The following is an 18516-nucleotide window of genomic DNA, read 5'->3' as shown; positions in this document are numbered from 1 at the left end:
ATTAAGATATAAAGAAAAGAAAGAAAGCAAAAATAGATATGTCAAATATTTTTTTTTAAAAAGAAAGAAAGATGAACGATTTGAGAGATGGCAAGTTAACGACACAAAGAAATGGTGAGGTTGTGGCAGTGATGAAGTGGGAAAAGTGGCTTTTCGTAACTGATGGAAGGATCATTTCTTATCTATTCATATGTCACTGTGAGTCATCCTTTAGAGCAGCCAAAAATAACTCTCTCCCCAACTGAACATCCAGTGTGTTTCTCCTCTCATTCATTCTCTTCAACTGAAATAGTGAGCAACAAACAGAGGGTGAGCGACAGAAGGTAAGGGTGATGGAAAGAGGTTGGGAGTGTTATAGTACGCAGGTGAGGAAGTGTAAATGTGCTCAGTAAGAAAAAGAATTTAGTCTAAGACATGGTTCAGCATTAAAATGTCACCATAGTTACATGTAGATCATAGATGCCTGAGAGACTGCAGTTGTAGCTTACATGCACCTCTCAAAAAACTGTAACTATAGACTCATATAAGACTGTTAGCTGTGATTTATGCACTTCAAATTGCCTAAACCCACAAAATGGTCTCACAGACCCTCTTCACCTCAGCCATGATGTTTTTATTGCAATAATAATGGAAAAATGTTTAAGCTGTTCTTCCTCATGTGGAAGCTATTTGCAGCTCAGAATCAATATCTGCTGCCATTGTCACTGTTCTGTTTACAAGAAGCCTTCCTGTTTCAGATAATGTAAACAGAAGGACTTCTGTTTTTTGTTGTATCCATAAAGCTCAACTATAAATGGTTGCAGTGTCATCATCACTTATGGCAACACTCAATAAAAGTCCCTTGCTGGACCCAAAGCGGGGTTGTTGCAATTACACGGTATGTATCCTAAATCCACTGGGCCACCAGGATCCCTCGCTACAAAGATATTTTGATGTTTAACAACAATAAACCTTTTAAAAGCACTGACGAAAACCAGAAACAGATACATTTGTTGAGGGATAAAGTAAGACGAGAAGCACAGTCCCACAGAGAAACTTATCAGCAAAGAAGTAGAGACATGTAGAGCAAGAAAAATCTGAATTACAGACGAGGAGAAGCAGAGGAAAACACTGATTTGAGGTTTAAAAACAACATGTACAGTACATTCTGTTTGAATGGCACCTGACTAAGAAAAAAAAAATGTCTGGAAATAGCTGGGTGCTTTCACATTGTTTGTTCACACCTCCTACACCTCATAGATGGAGGGTGCAAACATTGAAAAGAGACAAATCACATTAAGCACCTAAAAACTGCCGAACCCTGAATTGGAATGACTTGAGCTGGCAGTTTATCCGTGGGCAGAGGTAGCTCTGCCTCTGCGGACTATTTATTCAGGGCTTACTGTTTACAAGACTTACAGCTCAACCCTCAAGCCTTTCAACCCTTGAATTTAGGCCATGCCCACACCAATGTAGAGAAGAAAATGTCTTAAACATGTAAAACAGGGTTCTGGCACACCCTGTTCACACTGAAACATCAAAACAATAGCAAAAAAATATCTTGAATATCTTCCTCTTCCCTCCCCATCAAGTGGATGACAGTGGCAACAAAATTATGCATTATAGCAACTTCTAGAGATTCGATTCTCCAGGTCATGCCTTATTTTGTCATGATGCAACGTACATAAAAGTTGGTAGATTCTTCTTTTTTTTTTTACTGTAAAAATCATAGCATCAACACAATTATCACAGTAACTAAAACTAATTCATGCCATAAGTTATTATCTTTATTTAGCATACATGCTAATATTTTGGGAGGATAAGGATACATGAATGTATTTACGTGGCCTCTCGGTGGTTGTGCAACACCCAGTACTGGAAAACTCAAAATACTCAAATTTTATTACATTTTAGAAGTCATTTTAAAACCCCAAATTAATTGTCATGTTTAAGAGCCTCTGAACGAGAAAGCTTGACGCTGCAGAGCCAGGGAGAATGAAGACACTCAACAGTTCTAACGCCAAGATAAACAAGCCAAGGAACATAAGCCGTGCGTGAGCCATAACAAGATGATTATGGTTGTGGCAGCTAGTCACCGTTGCCTGATACGGACAAAGAGAGGACGATGCCATGTCATGTACCAGTTTCTGCTGCCAAGCCCATAAACTCTGCTTATTTTCCAACAGGTCTGGGAAATGAAGATCTAAACGAAGAGAAGAGCAGCCACCATGGGAAGGCTGTAACGGCTGAACATACACTAACATTTGGAATAAAATCCCACGTTAGAAATTCTCCCTCATTTTTACAATTTAAACAGTTATACATATATTATATACATATATTTGCTTCTTCTGAATCAAAATTGTAACCACTAACATTTCAATAATCAATCTTTTATTGTTCCCTTTGAATTCCATGTAACCGGTCTGTATACATTTAAAATTTGTTTACTTTCTTGCTATTTTTTGCTAAATGCTGTAAGCTTTACTGAGAATTACAAAGAATGTTTTTTTGTCAACTTTTTTCTCTTTTTTATTGCTTTTATCCTCAGTTTCTAAACTGAGTCACACCCATAGCTTGTAATGTCTTACATTGTTCTGCTGTTTTTCCTGCAAAAAATATGAATGAAATGAGAAGAAATTAAACTCTGAGATCCATTTCCATCCATTTCAGATTCTTGCTTTTTGCATATTGCACCGGACCAATGATGAACAAACTCACGTTCCTTCAAACTCCATGTTCACCTCTGAATCTGTTTACTACAATGTGACTGAGAAAGCATGTGAAAAAGCTGCGTCAAAACCTTAATCTTCTAAATGCGTGTAGGGTGGCCTAAATAAAAGCTAAAGCTAGCCAACATCTTCAAGTGTGGGCCTTAACTAACCACCGGTGTGCCAGGTTCTAGGATAAGTGGCACTCAACCCCTTCAGCCAAGGCCTCCATTTTGAAACAGTATGCATTTTAATGTATTAGGTTGGCACGAGGTTGGAGAGGGGGGTCATGGGCAACCGAGCTGTGTGTGGGTTTGTATCTGTGTGTGTGTGTGTATGTGTGTGTGTGTGTGAGAGAGAGAGAGAGAGAGAGAGAGAGAGAGAGAGAGAGAGAGGGAGTGCTTGCGTCAGACGAGTAACGGCTGCTATTCACAACTGTAAGGCCCGTTTTTTCCACTATGTGGCAGAGCTAGGAGATTTCCAAGGCAGCCAGCCTGTGCCCCCATGGTATGTAGACACTGTCGCTCTCATACACAAGGAGAGAGAGAGGGGGGGGGGGGGGGGACCAAAGTGTGTGTGTGTGAGAGAGAGACAGAGAGAGGGACATGGAGAGAGTTTACAGTACAGATTGCAGGAGACAACATCAGCTGCCCCCAGAAACATTTCATCACTATCCAACAACACAAAGCCAGACATAAATATGGTGTCATCAAGATACATAAGAGACAGTGATAAGAGAAAATGATGTTTTCCATTCATTTGCAGTGCTATCAAGTTCAAGCCAAAATACAAAGTCAGTGCACTGAGCAGTGATGGTTTACATTAAATTACTAGTCTTGTTTACTTATTCTTTAATCAGATATTTCCTTTTTATAAATCATAATTGTGCAAATATTTGACTGCACTTTATTTAAACAATATTCTTGTATAGCTGCTTGTGTACAGCAGTTTACAAGTTTGCCTTCTTTTCTTAAGTTTATGCTCTAAAAGGTAGGGTATCATTTTGGAAAAATGGAAAAACGTCAAACTATACGTAACCCTTTACTCATGTGGCAAGTCAACCAAATACATGCCACTCTGACCGTTTTCCACAGCAATACTTAACTTTTCAACATAATAGTGTTAAAAAGCCTTTCAACAAAACACTCAAATACCAGCGTAACATCAAAGAGGCTGGATGTTCAGTAAGACACTGGTGACAATTTGCTGATACAGGCGGAGGAAGTAGTCTGTGCCCTATCATTGCACGTCTGATGACAACAGTGCCAGGCTCCAACCCACTCATTATATTCATTATTTCAAGGGAGGAAAGAGGCCTATAGCTCACATTCCTTCGTTGCTATTATACTGTATCTTATCACAGCGCGATGCAAGCACAAAAACACAACATGAAATACAGCACAATTCATAAAACAGAACAATGCTACAACAATCGAAACAGCAACACATGAATAAATAGTAAAACCTGTTCATGAGGTGATAATACATCTGCATTATTACAAATATTTGGCATTTGGATAAAAAATTTAAAAAAAACGGCCTTTTTATCTCTGTGTATGCTTATCAGCCAACTTTCACTGGAATGAATGGATGTGATTTGTGATTTGGCTCTGTGCTTCTGCAATCAGTGTGTCTTGTTTAAACTGAAATAGATTTCTCACCCCGGCATAGTTCAGCCAAGAGGCAGAGCAGCCTCTCTAAAATAAACTTCAACAAAAAAAACTGAAATGAAGACAGAGGTGGGGAAAAAAAACCCCAATGCATATTTGAAAATCATAGTCTTAAGCACTCTTTTACCATCACTACCTGCTATGGCAAAATGGCATCATGCTATCAGGGGATTAATGATTACTTCATAAACTGAGTGTGAAACAAAACAGGCTCAGAGAAATAAAAGCTGATCACAGGAGTGGGAGATGTGAGAATAAAAGAGAGATGTTAAATCAATGAGATTTAAATGGGGAGTTGCAGTTGGATTTGCGGGGTTGATGGCTTCCCTATCTGGGAGTCAAGCATGTACCGTGGGTGTGCTAAACAACATCTAAACATCCCCAAATCCCCAAGGCGCCTTTTGAGAGGCAAAAGAATCTGGGAAAGGGACTGGCTGAGGAAAACAGGAGTTGAACTTGGAGGGGGGGGGGGATAGAAGAGAGAGATATAGAGAGTGTGTAATAGGGAGAGGGAATCAATGGGTACCCCCGGAGCAAATAAAAGCCATGACATCATCGTATGGCAAGGAGCAAGGAGCAGGGTGGCGAGGAGTGGGGAGAGAGGGAGAGAAGGGAGAGACGAGAGCGCCCACAGTCGCCCATTCTGCTTCTCGGGGCCCATCTTCTGGAATGGATAAGAGCTGAACAATGGGGCTCTCAATGAATGGGATCCCAAATCCCACAGGAGAAAAACAAATCACCAGTGGGAAAGGGGGAGGGCGAAAGAGAGAGGGAGAAAGAGACAGAGAGGGATGGAGAGAGAAAGATAGACCCCTTAAAAAGATGTGGGCACAAAGCAACAAAGCATCTTGGGACATGTAGAGCAAGGCAAGTAGAGATTGAGACAAAGCTGCCTTTGTTCTTCCTGGCTGGTGGGTGGCTTGGTGTGAAGGATTTGAACACGGTAGCATTTACATCAGAGCCCTCCGATATATTGATCGGGCCATGTAATCCCTCACATGATAAATGGAAAAGGTTGGATCTACTCTGGAAGTGTTGTTTGTTGGGACTACATGACAAGAGCAAGTGGGAGGCAGGAGCCAGGCTTTATGTAACTTGTCAGGGGAGCTTTGAGTTGCGTTCAAAGTTTGGCCAGCTGCTCGCGATGCCGGTTTGACGGAGACACGTGAGACAGTGAGGGATGTTCGGGGAGGCTCTGATCACAGCACCTCCTCGCAGAAGTCAAAATGGGATGTTTACTTGCGTTCCTCATCACACAATGTTAATAAATAAAAGTCACAGCCTTCACTGGGAGGGCTCGAGTGTGTGCATGTCTGTGCGTGTTGCGTGCTTTCAAACAAAGAGCTTCCCTTCCTCCGTGATTACAGCAATGGTGCTGTAAGCCAGAACAGAGAAAATAAATTAGAATCACAAGAAGAAAAGTCTTTCATGTCTGATGCTTTGATAGTAAAAACAAGCAGGTTTCCACCAACTAGAATTTAGTTGGGTTATAATTCGGGGAGCTAGCTGGGGACAACTTGACACAAAAATCTCAAACAACAAGTGGAAGATTTGCTCATGAATAAGTCACAAATAAAAGAAAGGAAGATAAATAAAAAAAAAGAAGATGCCAAAAAAAGAAAGAAGAGTGGTAGAATAAGATGAACTTGAAAGACTACACTCTGATCTGGCAGAAATATCTTTCTGACAATTCAGAAGCACTTGTGTATGAAGGAGCGGGGCTCTTACAATGCTTACAGACACTCATCCTATGAGAAATCTGAAACAAGACACAGCTGGAGCTATTATTTAAATCCACTTACTAAACTACTAGTGTACTTTGGCATCATATCCAACAGGAACAGTTTGGAAGGGAAAAGTTATTTTCCTTTTAAGGATCAAGGAAATGGACAGTTAACAAACTCCAGTTCTGCGTCATTAATATGCATGAAAGATGTTTTTATTTTTATTTAAATTTTAACAGCAGAGATTAGATATTAATATAGGACACCAGCCTCTGAGTCAAGAATGATAAACTGAGAGCAGACTGAAAATACGTGGAGCCAGAACACTGTATCTCCAGCAGCTCAGGGGTGCTGACCCTGACCTCTGACCTCACTGTAAAATGTCCATCACTATTTAAATTTAATATACCATAAAATTTACAATTACATTAAACAGACAAAAGCAGAAAATCTTCACATTTGAGAGGTTTGAAGCAGAAACTATTTGGTATTATTGCTCGATAAATCACCTAAATACTCAAACAACTGTCCGAATTGTTGTCAATTTGTAATTTTCTGTCCATCAACTGATCAACTGATCCTTTTAGCACTAAAGGGAAGTGATCATTTAAGAATAGGAAGTACTGGGGTGTTACTGTTTTCATTTAACTGGCACAAGCGTCTAAAAAGTCATCCTCAAGTTCATTACCAGTGCAGTAAATTGAGGTTATTTCTGCATCAGCTTTAGTGTGCCATCAAGTAAGGAGGGTTTTCCTGCTCACAAAGAAAGCTGACCTTGCTCACAAAATCTGATTAAATGGAGGACAAACATAAGAAAATCTGTTTGGGATTTTGTCTCAAATCTGCATTTAGTAAATCTTTCCCTTTTGTGGTCTGAAACTCAGAACAGCTTTGCTTTATCAATTCTGATCAAGTCTGTCTGAAGCTATCAGCTGAAGATATCCTTTGAAGTGTGAGCCAGCGTCTAGAAGCTACATTAGCTCCCTAGCTTTTACCACATGCCTTTGTGGCGTAGCATGTCCACAATAAATATTGAAATTGGTGGTGGCTGCCTTGCAAGTGGATGTTCTGTATAAAAAATTTCAGCCTGCCCTCGGTCGGCGGAGCAGTGGCTCATTCTAATGCCAGAGGACAGAGACACAGACAGACAGTGAGAGCGAGAGAGACACCAAGACTGACAAGGGATTTCAACTCTCAGAGTCATCAAAGTGACATCAGTGTCTTCTTGCTTGAATAAAAAAGAAGATGGATACTGTGGAAAAGAGGGCAAAATGATGAACGCAGTGAGAGAGTCCAAGAAAGTGAGTCCTTGCTTCAATATATACGGTTATTGTGCCTGAGCTCATCATACTCTCTTTTTGTAGCACATGCAGGAGTACAGTATCAGTTCAAACACACACAGACTGTTATCCTGTAGCTTAGATCAGAAGGGCCGAAAGATGCTTATGAGATGATCATGAACAATTTAGAAGAGAAGATCAAAAACACTTTTTTGCATTTTTCTTTATTTTTAGGCTATCTTTGCTCTTTCTAGTAAAATATTGGATAGTTTTACCACCTCAAGCCAGTAAAACTTATTCAAATGAACCAATCTGAAATGTGCTCACAGCTAATACGACAATGTAACTTGGGAATGCCAGCCTGTTGCACATGCCTGGAATGAGCTAACACTTATAATGTTTCATCTGTTGTCCATGATGGAGCCCACAACCATATCTATCTAACTCCCGAATGATTTGTCAGAAATGTTTCTGCAACAACAGAGACAGATTGTCCTCGCTGGTTTAAGCGCTGCTAATAATACATGAAATCCACTCATTAAAACGTCCTCCTTCTCTCTCCATCAGAAATTGATTTTTTTTTTCTTCAAATACTTTACCTGAAGCTTTATTTTGCACAAATTAATGATGCTACTGAATGTGCAAATAAAGCTTAGCGTGCGGCTGCTGATTCTGTGTCTAACCTTTTGTAATTTGACTACATATTCTCTGTAATACTGTCTTATCTTAATTACTTATATGTTGTTTTAGTTATAATGTAAAACCCTCTTTTTTGTGAGTCTTATTTTCAGTCATTACCTGCTTGTGCTCCTCTGGTCTGTTTGTTTTCCATGTTATATGTTTTATGACTATTACTAAAAGGTTGATCACAAAAAAGTCTTAATAGCCCAAAGACATGTTTGCTACACCATTCATCCATCCCAACAAGTTTTTATTTTTCTAGAGACTGTGCTCAATCGGAAATACATGATAGTTGAAAAGACCTACACAATGGTCTCCACTCATTCAGGCTTTCCTGCAAACCGTGCAAGTTTGTTCAACACCACTGTAGGGAACTGATAAAACGTAACACGTTTTTTTATCTGTTTTTCTCTTGCATAGTCACATTCTGAGGTTTCTATTACCTCAACAAGAGATTGTAAGCAGCACAAATATAAAGTGAGGGAGAAACTACACAGCAACATTAAGTTTAGTGGGAAGTAGATGTGTACGTGCTACACAATCAAGCGGCCAAGAGAAGAAGGTACGCACGTACAAGGTACTGGGCAGAAAGCCACCTGTTTTTAGTTGCACCTCTTCAAGCGCAGCTTTATCCCATAAAGACTAAACCTCAAAAGACAGTACACATCAGAATTAAAACTGGTAGATACCTCTGTACTCTTCCTCTACTCCAAGGTCTGTGCAGTTGGGAAAGAACTAAATCTGCAGTCTGTATAGTGTGCTTAGGGGGAAAAAAACTCTCAAAATCCACACAAAAGAAGAGATTCTTGATGCTTTTTTATGTTTTGATGAATGGAAAGCTCTGCAATTGTAGTTGCCTGAGGTGAAGAGACATCCAATACATATTACTATTATTACCACTACTACATATACTGAAATTCACTGCTGCCATGACTCCATGCTTCATACAGTATGTCTCACAGTAAATTGCAAAGGCAGTGTACACAAATCTTCCACCATATTTCACGCATTTCATGGCTTCGGTCACCTCCTCATTCTTTTCTTCATCCTCTCCCACTGTCATCTTGTTTTTGTCATTCTCCTATTCTTCCTTGTCTTTTTTTCCTCCATTCTTCATCCTTCCTTTCACCTTCCCTGTAGCCTCATCTTCTTCCTTCTATACCCAGTTCTGCTCCTATTCCTTCTCTAACACAACAGCGGATCACTAACATCTTTTTCAGCAGCAGCTTCTCTTTTGGGATAACAAACAAGCTATGCTATGCAACAGGTCTCGTGTTATACTTAGACTGAATGAGGCATGTTGCATAGTGGGAGTCCATGCTCCATCCATCCTTCTGAGAACAAACTAGGCATCACACTCTAGAAACATAAAGAGTTGGGGGAGAAGGTATTTATATATGTGCAAATGTGTTGTAATGCATCCTTTCACATATGTTTTCATAAGTGAAACAACACAATTCTCCACTGAATCCAATACAAATTCAGTTTAGGGTGGGTGGGGGGTACTGTTGCATTCACTGCTGCATGGTAGCAAAAACAATGCAATTTCAATATGTGATGTTAGTCCACACATTTTGGGACCAAGGTGGGAAAACAATTCACTGGAAATTAATATTTTAATGGTTAGAGAAAGAAAAATCTGAATATCCTGAAAAGTAGTCCACTCAATTCTCCAAATATGTCCTCTAACATTTCCTACACTGTACTGTACTGTAGATATACTGTATGTCACATACTGTTGGGTGAAGGAGATGTGAAGCACCCTGGCAGGCCTCCTCCTCCTCCTCCTCCTCCTCCTCCTCCTCCTCCTCCTCAGGGAGAGTGCTAATGAAGCAGGATGCTGGTCAGATGGGAGAGTCTCTGACTCTCCACTTAGGTTCCAAGCAATCAATAATATACAGACAGCCACCACTGCCTCCCTCTCCTTCATTTTCATTTTCTTCCCTTTATCCACTTCATCTTCATTATTTTACTCCCTATGTCCTATTTTACTTGTTTTCACCTCCTCTTCTCTCTTCCACCTCTCCCTTTTTCTGTCCTCTATCACCTTTAATCCTCTAAATTCTCCTATTTGCAGTTTTTTCCCCTTCCCCTCTCTTAGACAGTTAGCAGCGAGCGTGTTATAAATCTGCGTTGTAATTAGTATGACACTTGCAGCTGAATTTCATTTCTATTTGCAACTAATTTACTTCTCAGTCATGGCAGTGTTTCGACATTTGAGAAGTTGTACTGAGCAATTCTCAGAGAGTTTGGAAGGAAACAAACTTACTGTCAGGAATCTCTAATCAGAAAACACCGATAGAAACTGAAAAAAAAAAAAAACTGTGCACACTCAAACTGCCTTAATACAAAGGTGTCCTATCCATCTCTATAATACTTTACTGGCCCTGAGGGATGCTTCGTTAACTGTGAGATAACAGTGCCCCCTGCAGCTGAGCAAAGGATGTGCGTCTCAGTCGTGTTCAGTGAAGTTGATCCTTCTACACTTTTAACCAGCCTTGTTTCAGCCCCCCAGCTATCTCCTCCCACAAGGGGAATTGTGTAAGTGGATTTAAATAAATTAATGCCTCTTTTGCAAGCCTAGGGAAAACACAGCGAAAAATAGTCCAAAACAAAACAAAACAAAAAAAAATCCTACTGCTCTCGCATCCACAAAGATAAAGAAAAACATATATTTTTTCTAGCTTACGCATTTTTTTTTTCTTCGGCCCACATTTTAGGATGACAGCAATTTGAATATGTCATGCCTAATTCCATGTTCAGACTGAGCCGACGGTCTCTAGGGACAGAATACAAAGCAGCGTGCAAAAAAAAGACACTTGACTAGTCAGCTGGAACAACACTATCCAGGCTAGCGGGTTAATCAGTCCTACCATTTTGTGACAAAAACTGCTTTAAAAGAAACCACTCAAATGCCTTAAGGCCATATCTAAAATTTTCAGTATCCATGACAACTATCAGCAGTCCTGTGTGGCATTTACAATTCGCGTGAAGCTGAATATATTTCAAATATTTGACAAAACATCAGCAGCACTTGATTAATCTCACCTTTACCAGGTATTTGTTCATATTTGCGGTTGTTGTTATATCTAGAAGAATCTAAATATTAACTCTAGATACAATATTTCAATCAAATCGCCTATGTCAAAGTTTGAATATCATTTAATATAAAAAAAGAAACAAGCCTATTCAGTGCTCACTCATATTGCCACAGCTACAGAGCAACCCTTCTCCCAGTGGACAAAAAAAAAAAGAAATGAGTGAGGGAGGCTCAGGAGGTGCTGGCTATTAGAGCAAATACATAGTATTAGCTAATTGGTATGTAAACAAACTCTGCTGAATGATGAAATGAATGGAAATGCAGCCCTGCTACAATGGTAACTAGTAAGTAAAAACCATATTTGTACTGTATCATGTTTCTCAGTGTTTTCCTTTTTAAATAGAAATATTTAGGGCTAGACCTCATTAGGATACTGTAGCAATAGCCTATAATTAACATGTGGGATTAAAATGGATACTAATATTTAAAGATTGAGTATTCATAAGAAAACTGTAACTAATGACCTCAATAAGACAAACATCTCCAGTAATTTTAAAAACACTGTAAACAAGGTTGGATACTGTGCTTGAATGGATACAATACAGTGCTAGTTATGAGATGAACCCCCCAATCAATGCACACACTGTCCAATTCTAGCTGCAGAGTAAGCCTCCCAAGAGAACAAAGAGACCCTGGAGGTTTCAGATAACAAGCTCCCTGATCTCTGGTCTTTACACTACAGTTACTCTGGAGCCAGATGTGTGTCTACCTCTGGGTCAAGACAGACACCAGTGGGATTACCTTCTATTAGGAAAAGAAAGAGGGGCAGATTGGAAATGTCTGTCATACTGCCATAAACAGAGATTATGTTTTTTTGTGTTCTGCATGTGTGTTGACACCTCAGAGTCTTCGTTGCGGAGTCCGAGTTGGAGGACAGCACTGGGAGACTTCAGTCTGGCTTGGCTGGACTGGGCCATCTGCAGGTTCAGCTGCCAGCCGACATAATCCAGCTGAAACACACAGACACGGCCGGCGTAACATAAAGCTGCACACTTCCATTTCAAAAATACCCAGACAGATTTTCAAAGACTCGACGATAAACACTAAGGTGGCACTTCATAACTTAACAGTGAAAAATGAAAGCATAATTACAGAGGAAATAGAAATGTGCAAAGAGAAAATGCTGCCAATAAACTTGTTAACAATTATCTCAACTTTCTTCTACAAGCTTGAGGTATTATTGATGTTTCTAGACTTTCTTGACAACTTGTTACCTTATTTATGATAAATTATAACTCTCTCATGTGTGTTTTCCTATTTTCTGAAGATAAGACTGCAAACCCAGGAAATTCAAGTGAGCAATGCAGTGCAAAGATCACCAGCTGCAAGTTTTTGATTGACACAGCATCATTAGTAAAGGGAAAAAAAGAATAGGCAACAATCTTAGTAATTAAACACTAAAGTGGCATTTTTCCTGTTTTCCGTTTCCGTTTGTCATCATAATTTGAACTTTCTGACCTTTCTTCGATAACTTAAAACATTATGTTGTGTTGTCTCTACTTTCTTGACATACTGTTGGCTTATATATGATAAAACTTTCTCACTTTTGTGTTCCTATTTTCTGAAGATAAGACGACAAATCCGGCCTTAGAAGAATAACAAGCTTCTGTCAGCGAAAAGTGAGTGTGCACAAGTTATTTATAGCTTGTTTGCTGACCATGATCAGGGGATCTTTAACCAACATCATTACAAAAGTGTCACTATATTATCACACTCAGAGCTGATTATGGTTATTATCATACTCATGAAAATGTACAACTGTAAAATTTTGCATAATCTCTATGAAGTCTGAGTTCCCTTGCTCGCTCTGAGGCTGCAGGTTGAATAAGTTGTCAAAGTATGACTCTCACATCTTTAGTTTTACATGTCTACATTTGAAAGAGAAGTCCTGTGTGATAATAAAGTTAGGCAAAAAACCTTGTAGTGTCTCACCGATTCACCGCCTGCCTGGCTGATTTACAGAGTGACACCTCATCAGTCAGCTGTAGCGCTGTGATAGATTAGCAGCACTGTGTCAAGGCAGGGCAGTTAAGTGTTTTATGATGCAGAGAGAGGCCATAATAATAAAGCATGTGTGACTTATTGGGTCTGGATGCTTCCACAGCATCAGAGGACAGATGCGAGGTGGCGGAAGGGCCGGGGCCACATTATTCACAACTAGAACAACATCCACATTAGCATGAATAAACATCACAACTCTATGATGTGTTACTAATTTTACTATCAGTGTATGAAAATTAATCATAAAGTAAATTCATTAAAGACAGTCTGCATTTTAATATTAAGCAGTAAATAAATAACCTATAAATGACTAATCATACAAACAAATACATTTATTTATGTATCTCTCTGCTCATTCATCACAATGATTATTGATTTCTACATTTCCTGCATAACATACACTATGTTAATATTTTTTTGCTAGGTCTATTTTCCGGCAATCCAAGTAGGAGTTCACTCATTTTACAAAGAGACAATTCTCGTTATTCTCTGTAAACAGCTGTGTTAATTAAAACAGCAGCTGCTCTGACCAATCAGACTGTCAGACTATCAGTGACCAACACAGAGACTAAATGTAACATCCTGTCGAGTCCAGCTGTGTAAAGAAATCCAAGTAAGCAATGCACTGCAACACTGATCGCCAGCTGCAGGTGTTTGATTGATATAGCATCATTAGTGAGGAGAAAAACAAAAAAAAAAAAACAGGAAAGCAACAGGGATTGTAAAACGCGTGTGTGACATTGGACACACGACTCAAAAGATAAAGAATAATGACAAGGTGGAATTTACTGGTTTCACAAATAGAAAAACCATTAAAAAAATACACTAATTTCTCATAAAATGTTTCAGAAATTATTAAACACAACACCCTGCTTTCCAATCGTAAAATATAAAAAGCAGATAAGAAAATGTACAAATGTCACTTAAAGACAATCTCTTGTGTGGCTTGACTGTTGCTCAAAGTCGGAGCAACAGCAGAGGTCGTCTCGAGGATCAATGGCTTTCACGGTCTTCTCCTGGCAGCAACAAATTCACGGGAGAGAGAAAGATGACTTACGAGAGGCGGGCAGGTGAGATGTCTGAATGTATGACAGCAACAACAACTCCGGCATAATGTGACTGATGCGTACATGCTGAAGATTTATTTCCTGTTAGATCTTAATTCCCTTAACTGTGAAAAGAACGCTGTTCCAAGTGTCACTGCTTAATCAAGTTATACAGAGGTACAAGTTTTTAAAATTAATGTGACAACTTGTGTGAGCTGCGTGGAAACTCTTTGTGATCCAAACGACTGAAATGAATTCACAGAAAAGCAGGTCGGTCTTAATATGAATAGTCTGATGATGATTCTCAATTTAGTATCGAGTCACTATAATGTGTGATGAAAGAAAATTTAGTTCAAAGTGCTGAAAGTAGTGTGAAAAGCAGCTTATAATTATGAAGTGTGGATTAATTTTTGGATTAATTTGAGTTAAGAACATAAAAGTTCGTTCCACATGACATGGGATGCCAGCTCCATACTCTGAAGAAGACCAAACCATCATTTGGTCTATAAAACGTGGTGAAAAATGTCGATATCTGTGTCCCAAAACCCAAGATGCAACATCAAATGTCTTGTTTTGTCCCGACTAACAGCTCACAACTTAAAGATTTTCAGTTTATGATCATAGAACAAAAGAAACCAGAAAATATTCACATTTAAGATTTGGGAACTAGAGAATTTTAGTATATTTTTCTTTAAAAATGACTGAAAACAATGAATAAATTAATTTTCTGTATCTTGTTTTGTCCCGACCAACAATCCACACGATATTCACTTTACTATTATAAAAGACTAAAGAAACCAGAAAATATTCACATTTAAGAGGCTGGAATGGGAGAATTTTGTATTTTTTTTCTTAAAAAATGGCTCAAAACAATTAATCGATTATCAAAATAGCTGGCGATTCATTTTCTGTCTATTAATCGACTGATAGTTGCAGCTCTATTTGAAAGTTGTAAAAGCCAGTGTGTGGACTTCTGAGCTTAGATTAATTTGTTTCACACGGTCAGATTAGGTTGAAAATGAAGAATTTGCTATAAGTGAGAACTGGTTACTTGTTACCTGATAATTACCTGACTGAGCATCAACATTTGACAAGCAAAAGCATTGTCCTGACATACATTCAGATATAAAAACTGCCAAAAACCTGTCTGATTCATATACAAGACCTGTTCAGATCCAAGAACAAAACAAAAAAAATGTGTGAGAAAAAAAATTGTTAAACTTTGTTATAAGCTTTACCTTCTTTGGAGCAAAGATATTGTGCTTTAGCCCCTCCACCAGCTCAGGCCCAGAGGTGGCCCAGGTTTGAGAAAACACCTCAGCCTTGTCTGGGTTTAGATGAACAGCCTCCAGCTGCTGCTGCAGAGACGCCGGCTTTATATTATGATACACTGCCTAAAGAAAAGAAAAAAGGAGAGGAGAGGAGATAACCCATATGTATCAATCCATGGTATCAATCCGACAACTATCACCACTCAACACAACATTGTCACAATACAACAGTGACCCCAGCTGGAAAAGAAATGCTCAGTATGTGAGCACAGCATGTGGTTATGCAATTTTCTTCCTTTGTTACTTTCTTTAGTCTAATCACCATAGATTGAGCTCCAGAAAATATGCATTTAAGCAAAGTACACAATTTCAACTTAAGATTTGGTCAACTGTGGTAATTTATCTCTTTCCATGAACACGGCAGACGAAAGGATGCAAAAGATTGTGATGTGTTCTCTGTCCTTATGAACCATAGAAAACCCCAGGAATTAAATATAAATAAAAAGTGTGTATATTTATTTTTTCCATATCTACAGCAATGGAAATAGTTATACAGAGTATTTTTGCTTATTTGTGTTCCTCCATCACATCTAATGCCTAATGTTTATCCTTACAAATATTAGTATTGTTAAAGAAGTGAGAGAACCTCTGGTAAAGATAAAATAGTACTTCAGTCTAAAATCAGATAAAATGCTTAAAATCACTCGATCACCTGCTCTAGAATAAAGGCAGCAGTTTCCAGGACCAAGTTCAGAGCCTGTTTATCCAATGAGAGAGCAGTCTGAAGTTTTTGCTCCTCCTCTTCACTGAATGTCCGCTCTCCCTGTGAGGAAAAAAACAGTTTACCTCATTAATGTTAATACTTCAAAAGATCTATTTTAATAATACATTTATTTATTTTCTCAAGAATCGCTGCTTAGACAAAAGGCTGTTTATTTGGGTGTCCAGCATGTGAAGAACGATGTGAAAATTTCATATAATAAAAAGGATAACAGATGAGAACAAAGGACTTTTTCATACGATACGATTTTTCATTGGCAAAGGCTTATCAATCCATTCTCAAGCAACATACGATAAACTTGTATATTTGACACAAATGTAATTTTCTGACTGAAACAACTAGAAATCTCTTGTAATAAAAACTTGGTTACTGCAAACTCAGGATTGGCCATCATGTAAATACTTTAAATACTTTGAGATTTAATAATTAATCAAAAAAATATCAACAGATAGCTTGAGAGTGAAAATAATCATTATTTGTAGCCTTATAACACTTTTACGTCACTTATCAAACAGAAGTAAAGTGCCTTACACAAAATAAACATAAAAGGCAACGACAGAGGTTAATGTAAAAGACAATAACATCAATCCAAAACACATTAAAAGTGTAATTTGGAAGATGGTGGACATGAAGTCATAATAAATGAACACAATAAAGCAAACCAGTTTACCCAAAATGAAGAGACCTTTTGCAAAGCACACATGCAGATTTGTCAGAGCAGTAGAAGCACATGTGGACGTAATAACGTTAACGACGGCTCAGTTCAGTTTAATTATCCCCGGAGGCCATACAAGTGAGCCATCTTATACAACACCTCAGGCCATAAAACTGGTAAAACTAAACAGAATACAGCCCATAGTAACGTTATTATTTACACTTGTGCTTTTCCTGCTATGACAGGTAAAAAATGTCTTTCATGAAAAAGGCTCATTACTTTCTCTTAGTAAGTCGAAAATAAATAAATAAATAATAAAACTAGCAGACAAACTGTTCCTGGAGTGAGTAACTGCAACCTTTTGACAGCCAGCTATGTCTTGTGAAAAACCAGAATGATCAACAGGACCAGGCATGTGTGTGCATTCATTAGAGCAGAGTCTGACTGACGCTCCACTAAGTCATTATGCATGCGCTGCTCTCTCTGGCACTACAGCTTTGCTGAAAAAGCCTCAAAAGCCTCTTGTCTTTGGCACGTATAACACTGCGCGGCCTCTGTACCTTCAGATGAAGCTTTTGTATGATGCGGGAGATTAATCTGGAGAACTTGTTCACATCAATCGCGTTGATGAAAGTCACCGCTTCTTTTATGCTGTTTGGAAAGAAGAAGCGTGAGTGTTAATGACAGCGGTGTGGAAAAGTACTCAGATCCTTTCGAATCAGAATCAGTGTTTTCTGGCCAAGTGAGAGAAATTTCACTCCGGCTGTCAGTGGATTTCAAAGGTACTTCTATAAACTTGCAAAATCAAACAGAAGCTATAGACAAGACATATAGCGGTGAAAACATACAGCAGCATCAACAAATTAGTGTTTTCTATCCTTTGCAGTACGTTGCATGGAATAAACAGGGGCATCGGTGCAGGATGTTGAAAGTATAAAGCAGTGTGAGATGAGATTGTGATATGATGACACATTTGAATATGTATGAGTATGAATACTATTACGCACATGCAGACATACTCGCTCCTGCAAAGTAAATATGCTGTGTGTACACGTATTTCACTATCTGTCCATATGTGCATTAAAAATTAAAGTGGTAATATTACAAGGTAAATACACTCATCATCAAAAGGAGGCATTCACAATTTTACTGCAGTCAAAGTAAACACATATGAGCTCAACAAACACTTAAGTACTGGTGTATATATAATTAGCTTTGAGCATATCTTAAGCGACAACTGGTCTTACATTTACTTTTTTATGAATGTGTGTATATATTTACATACATATACTTTTTTTTTTTTGTACAATGACAAATGCTATTGACTAGAGCTGCAACATTGATTTGATTAATCGATTAGTTTCCAACAATTAAATTAATCGTCATCTATTTTGATAATCAATTAATCGTTTTGAGTCATTTTTTTAAGGAGAAAATTTCCACATTTTCTGATTCCTGCTTCTCAGATGTAAATATTTTCTGCAGTCTTTAGTCGTCTATGACAGTAAACTGAATATCGTTGGGTTGTGGATTGTCAGTCAGGACAAAACAAGACATTTGAGGTTACATCTTGGGCTTTGGGAAACATTTTTCACCAGTTTCTGACATTTTATAGAC

The 18516-nt window shown here is 38.5% G+C and overlaps 1 protein-coding gene across 3 annotated transcripts in view; it reads right to left on the bottom strand.

The window, feature by feature from the left end:
- commd10 (COMM domain containing 10) overlaps positions 1–18516 on the bottom strand; it is a 57879-nt gene that overhangs the window by 38264 nt on the left and 1099 nt on the right. For 2 of the 3 annotated variants that reach the window (XM_042421708.1, XM_042421706.1), the window contains exons 2-5: positions 17460–17550; positions 16176–16286; positions 15431–15586; positions 11985–12095 (exon numbers count right to left, since the gene is read on the bottom strand). In XM_042421708.1, the coding sequence (XP_042277642.1) occupies positions 11985–12095; positions 15431–15586; positions 16176–16286; positions 17460–17550 (469 nt within the window). Of the gene's footprint in view, positions 1–11984; positions 12096–15430; positions 15587–16175; positions 16287–16914; positions 17012–17459; positions 17551–18516 lie in introns of those variants that run through there. The other variant, XM_042421709.1, reaches the window with a different exon arrangement.

This window comes from Thunnus maccoyii, chromosome 9 (assembly GCF_910596095.1).
Source record: "Thunnus maccoyii chromosome 9, fThuMac1.1, whole genome shotgun sequence".
NCBI lineage: Eukaryota > Metazoa > Chordata > Actinopteri > Scombriformes > Scombridae > Thunnus > Thunnus maccoyii.
Note: the sequence above shows the minus strand (reverse complement) of the source record. Positions and strands in the feature narration are given on the sequence as shown.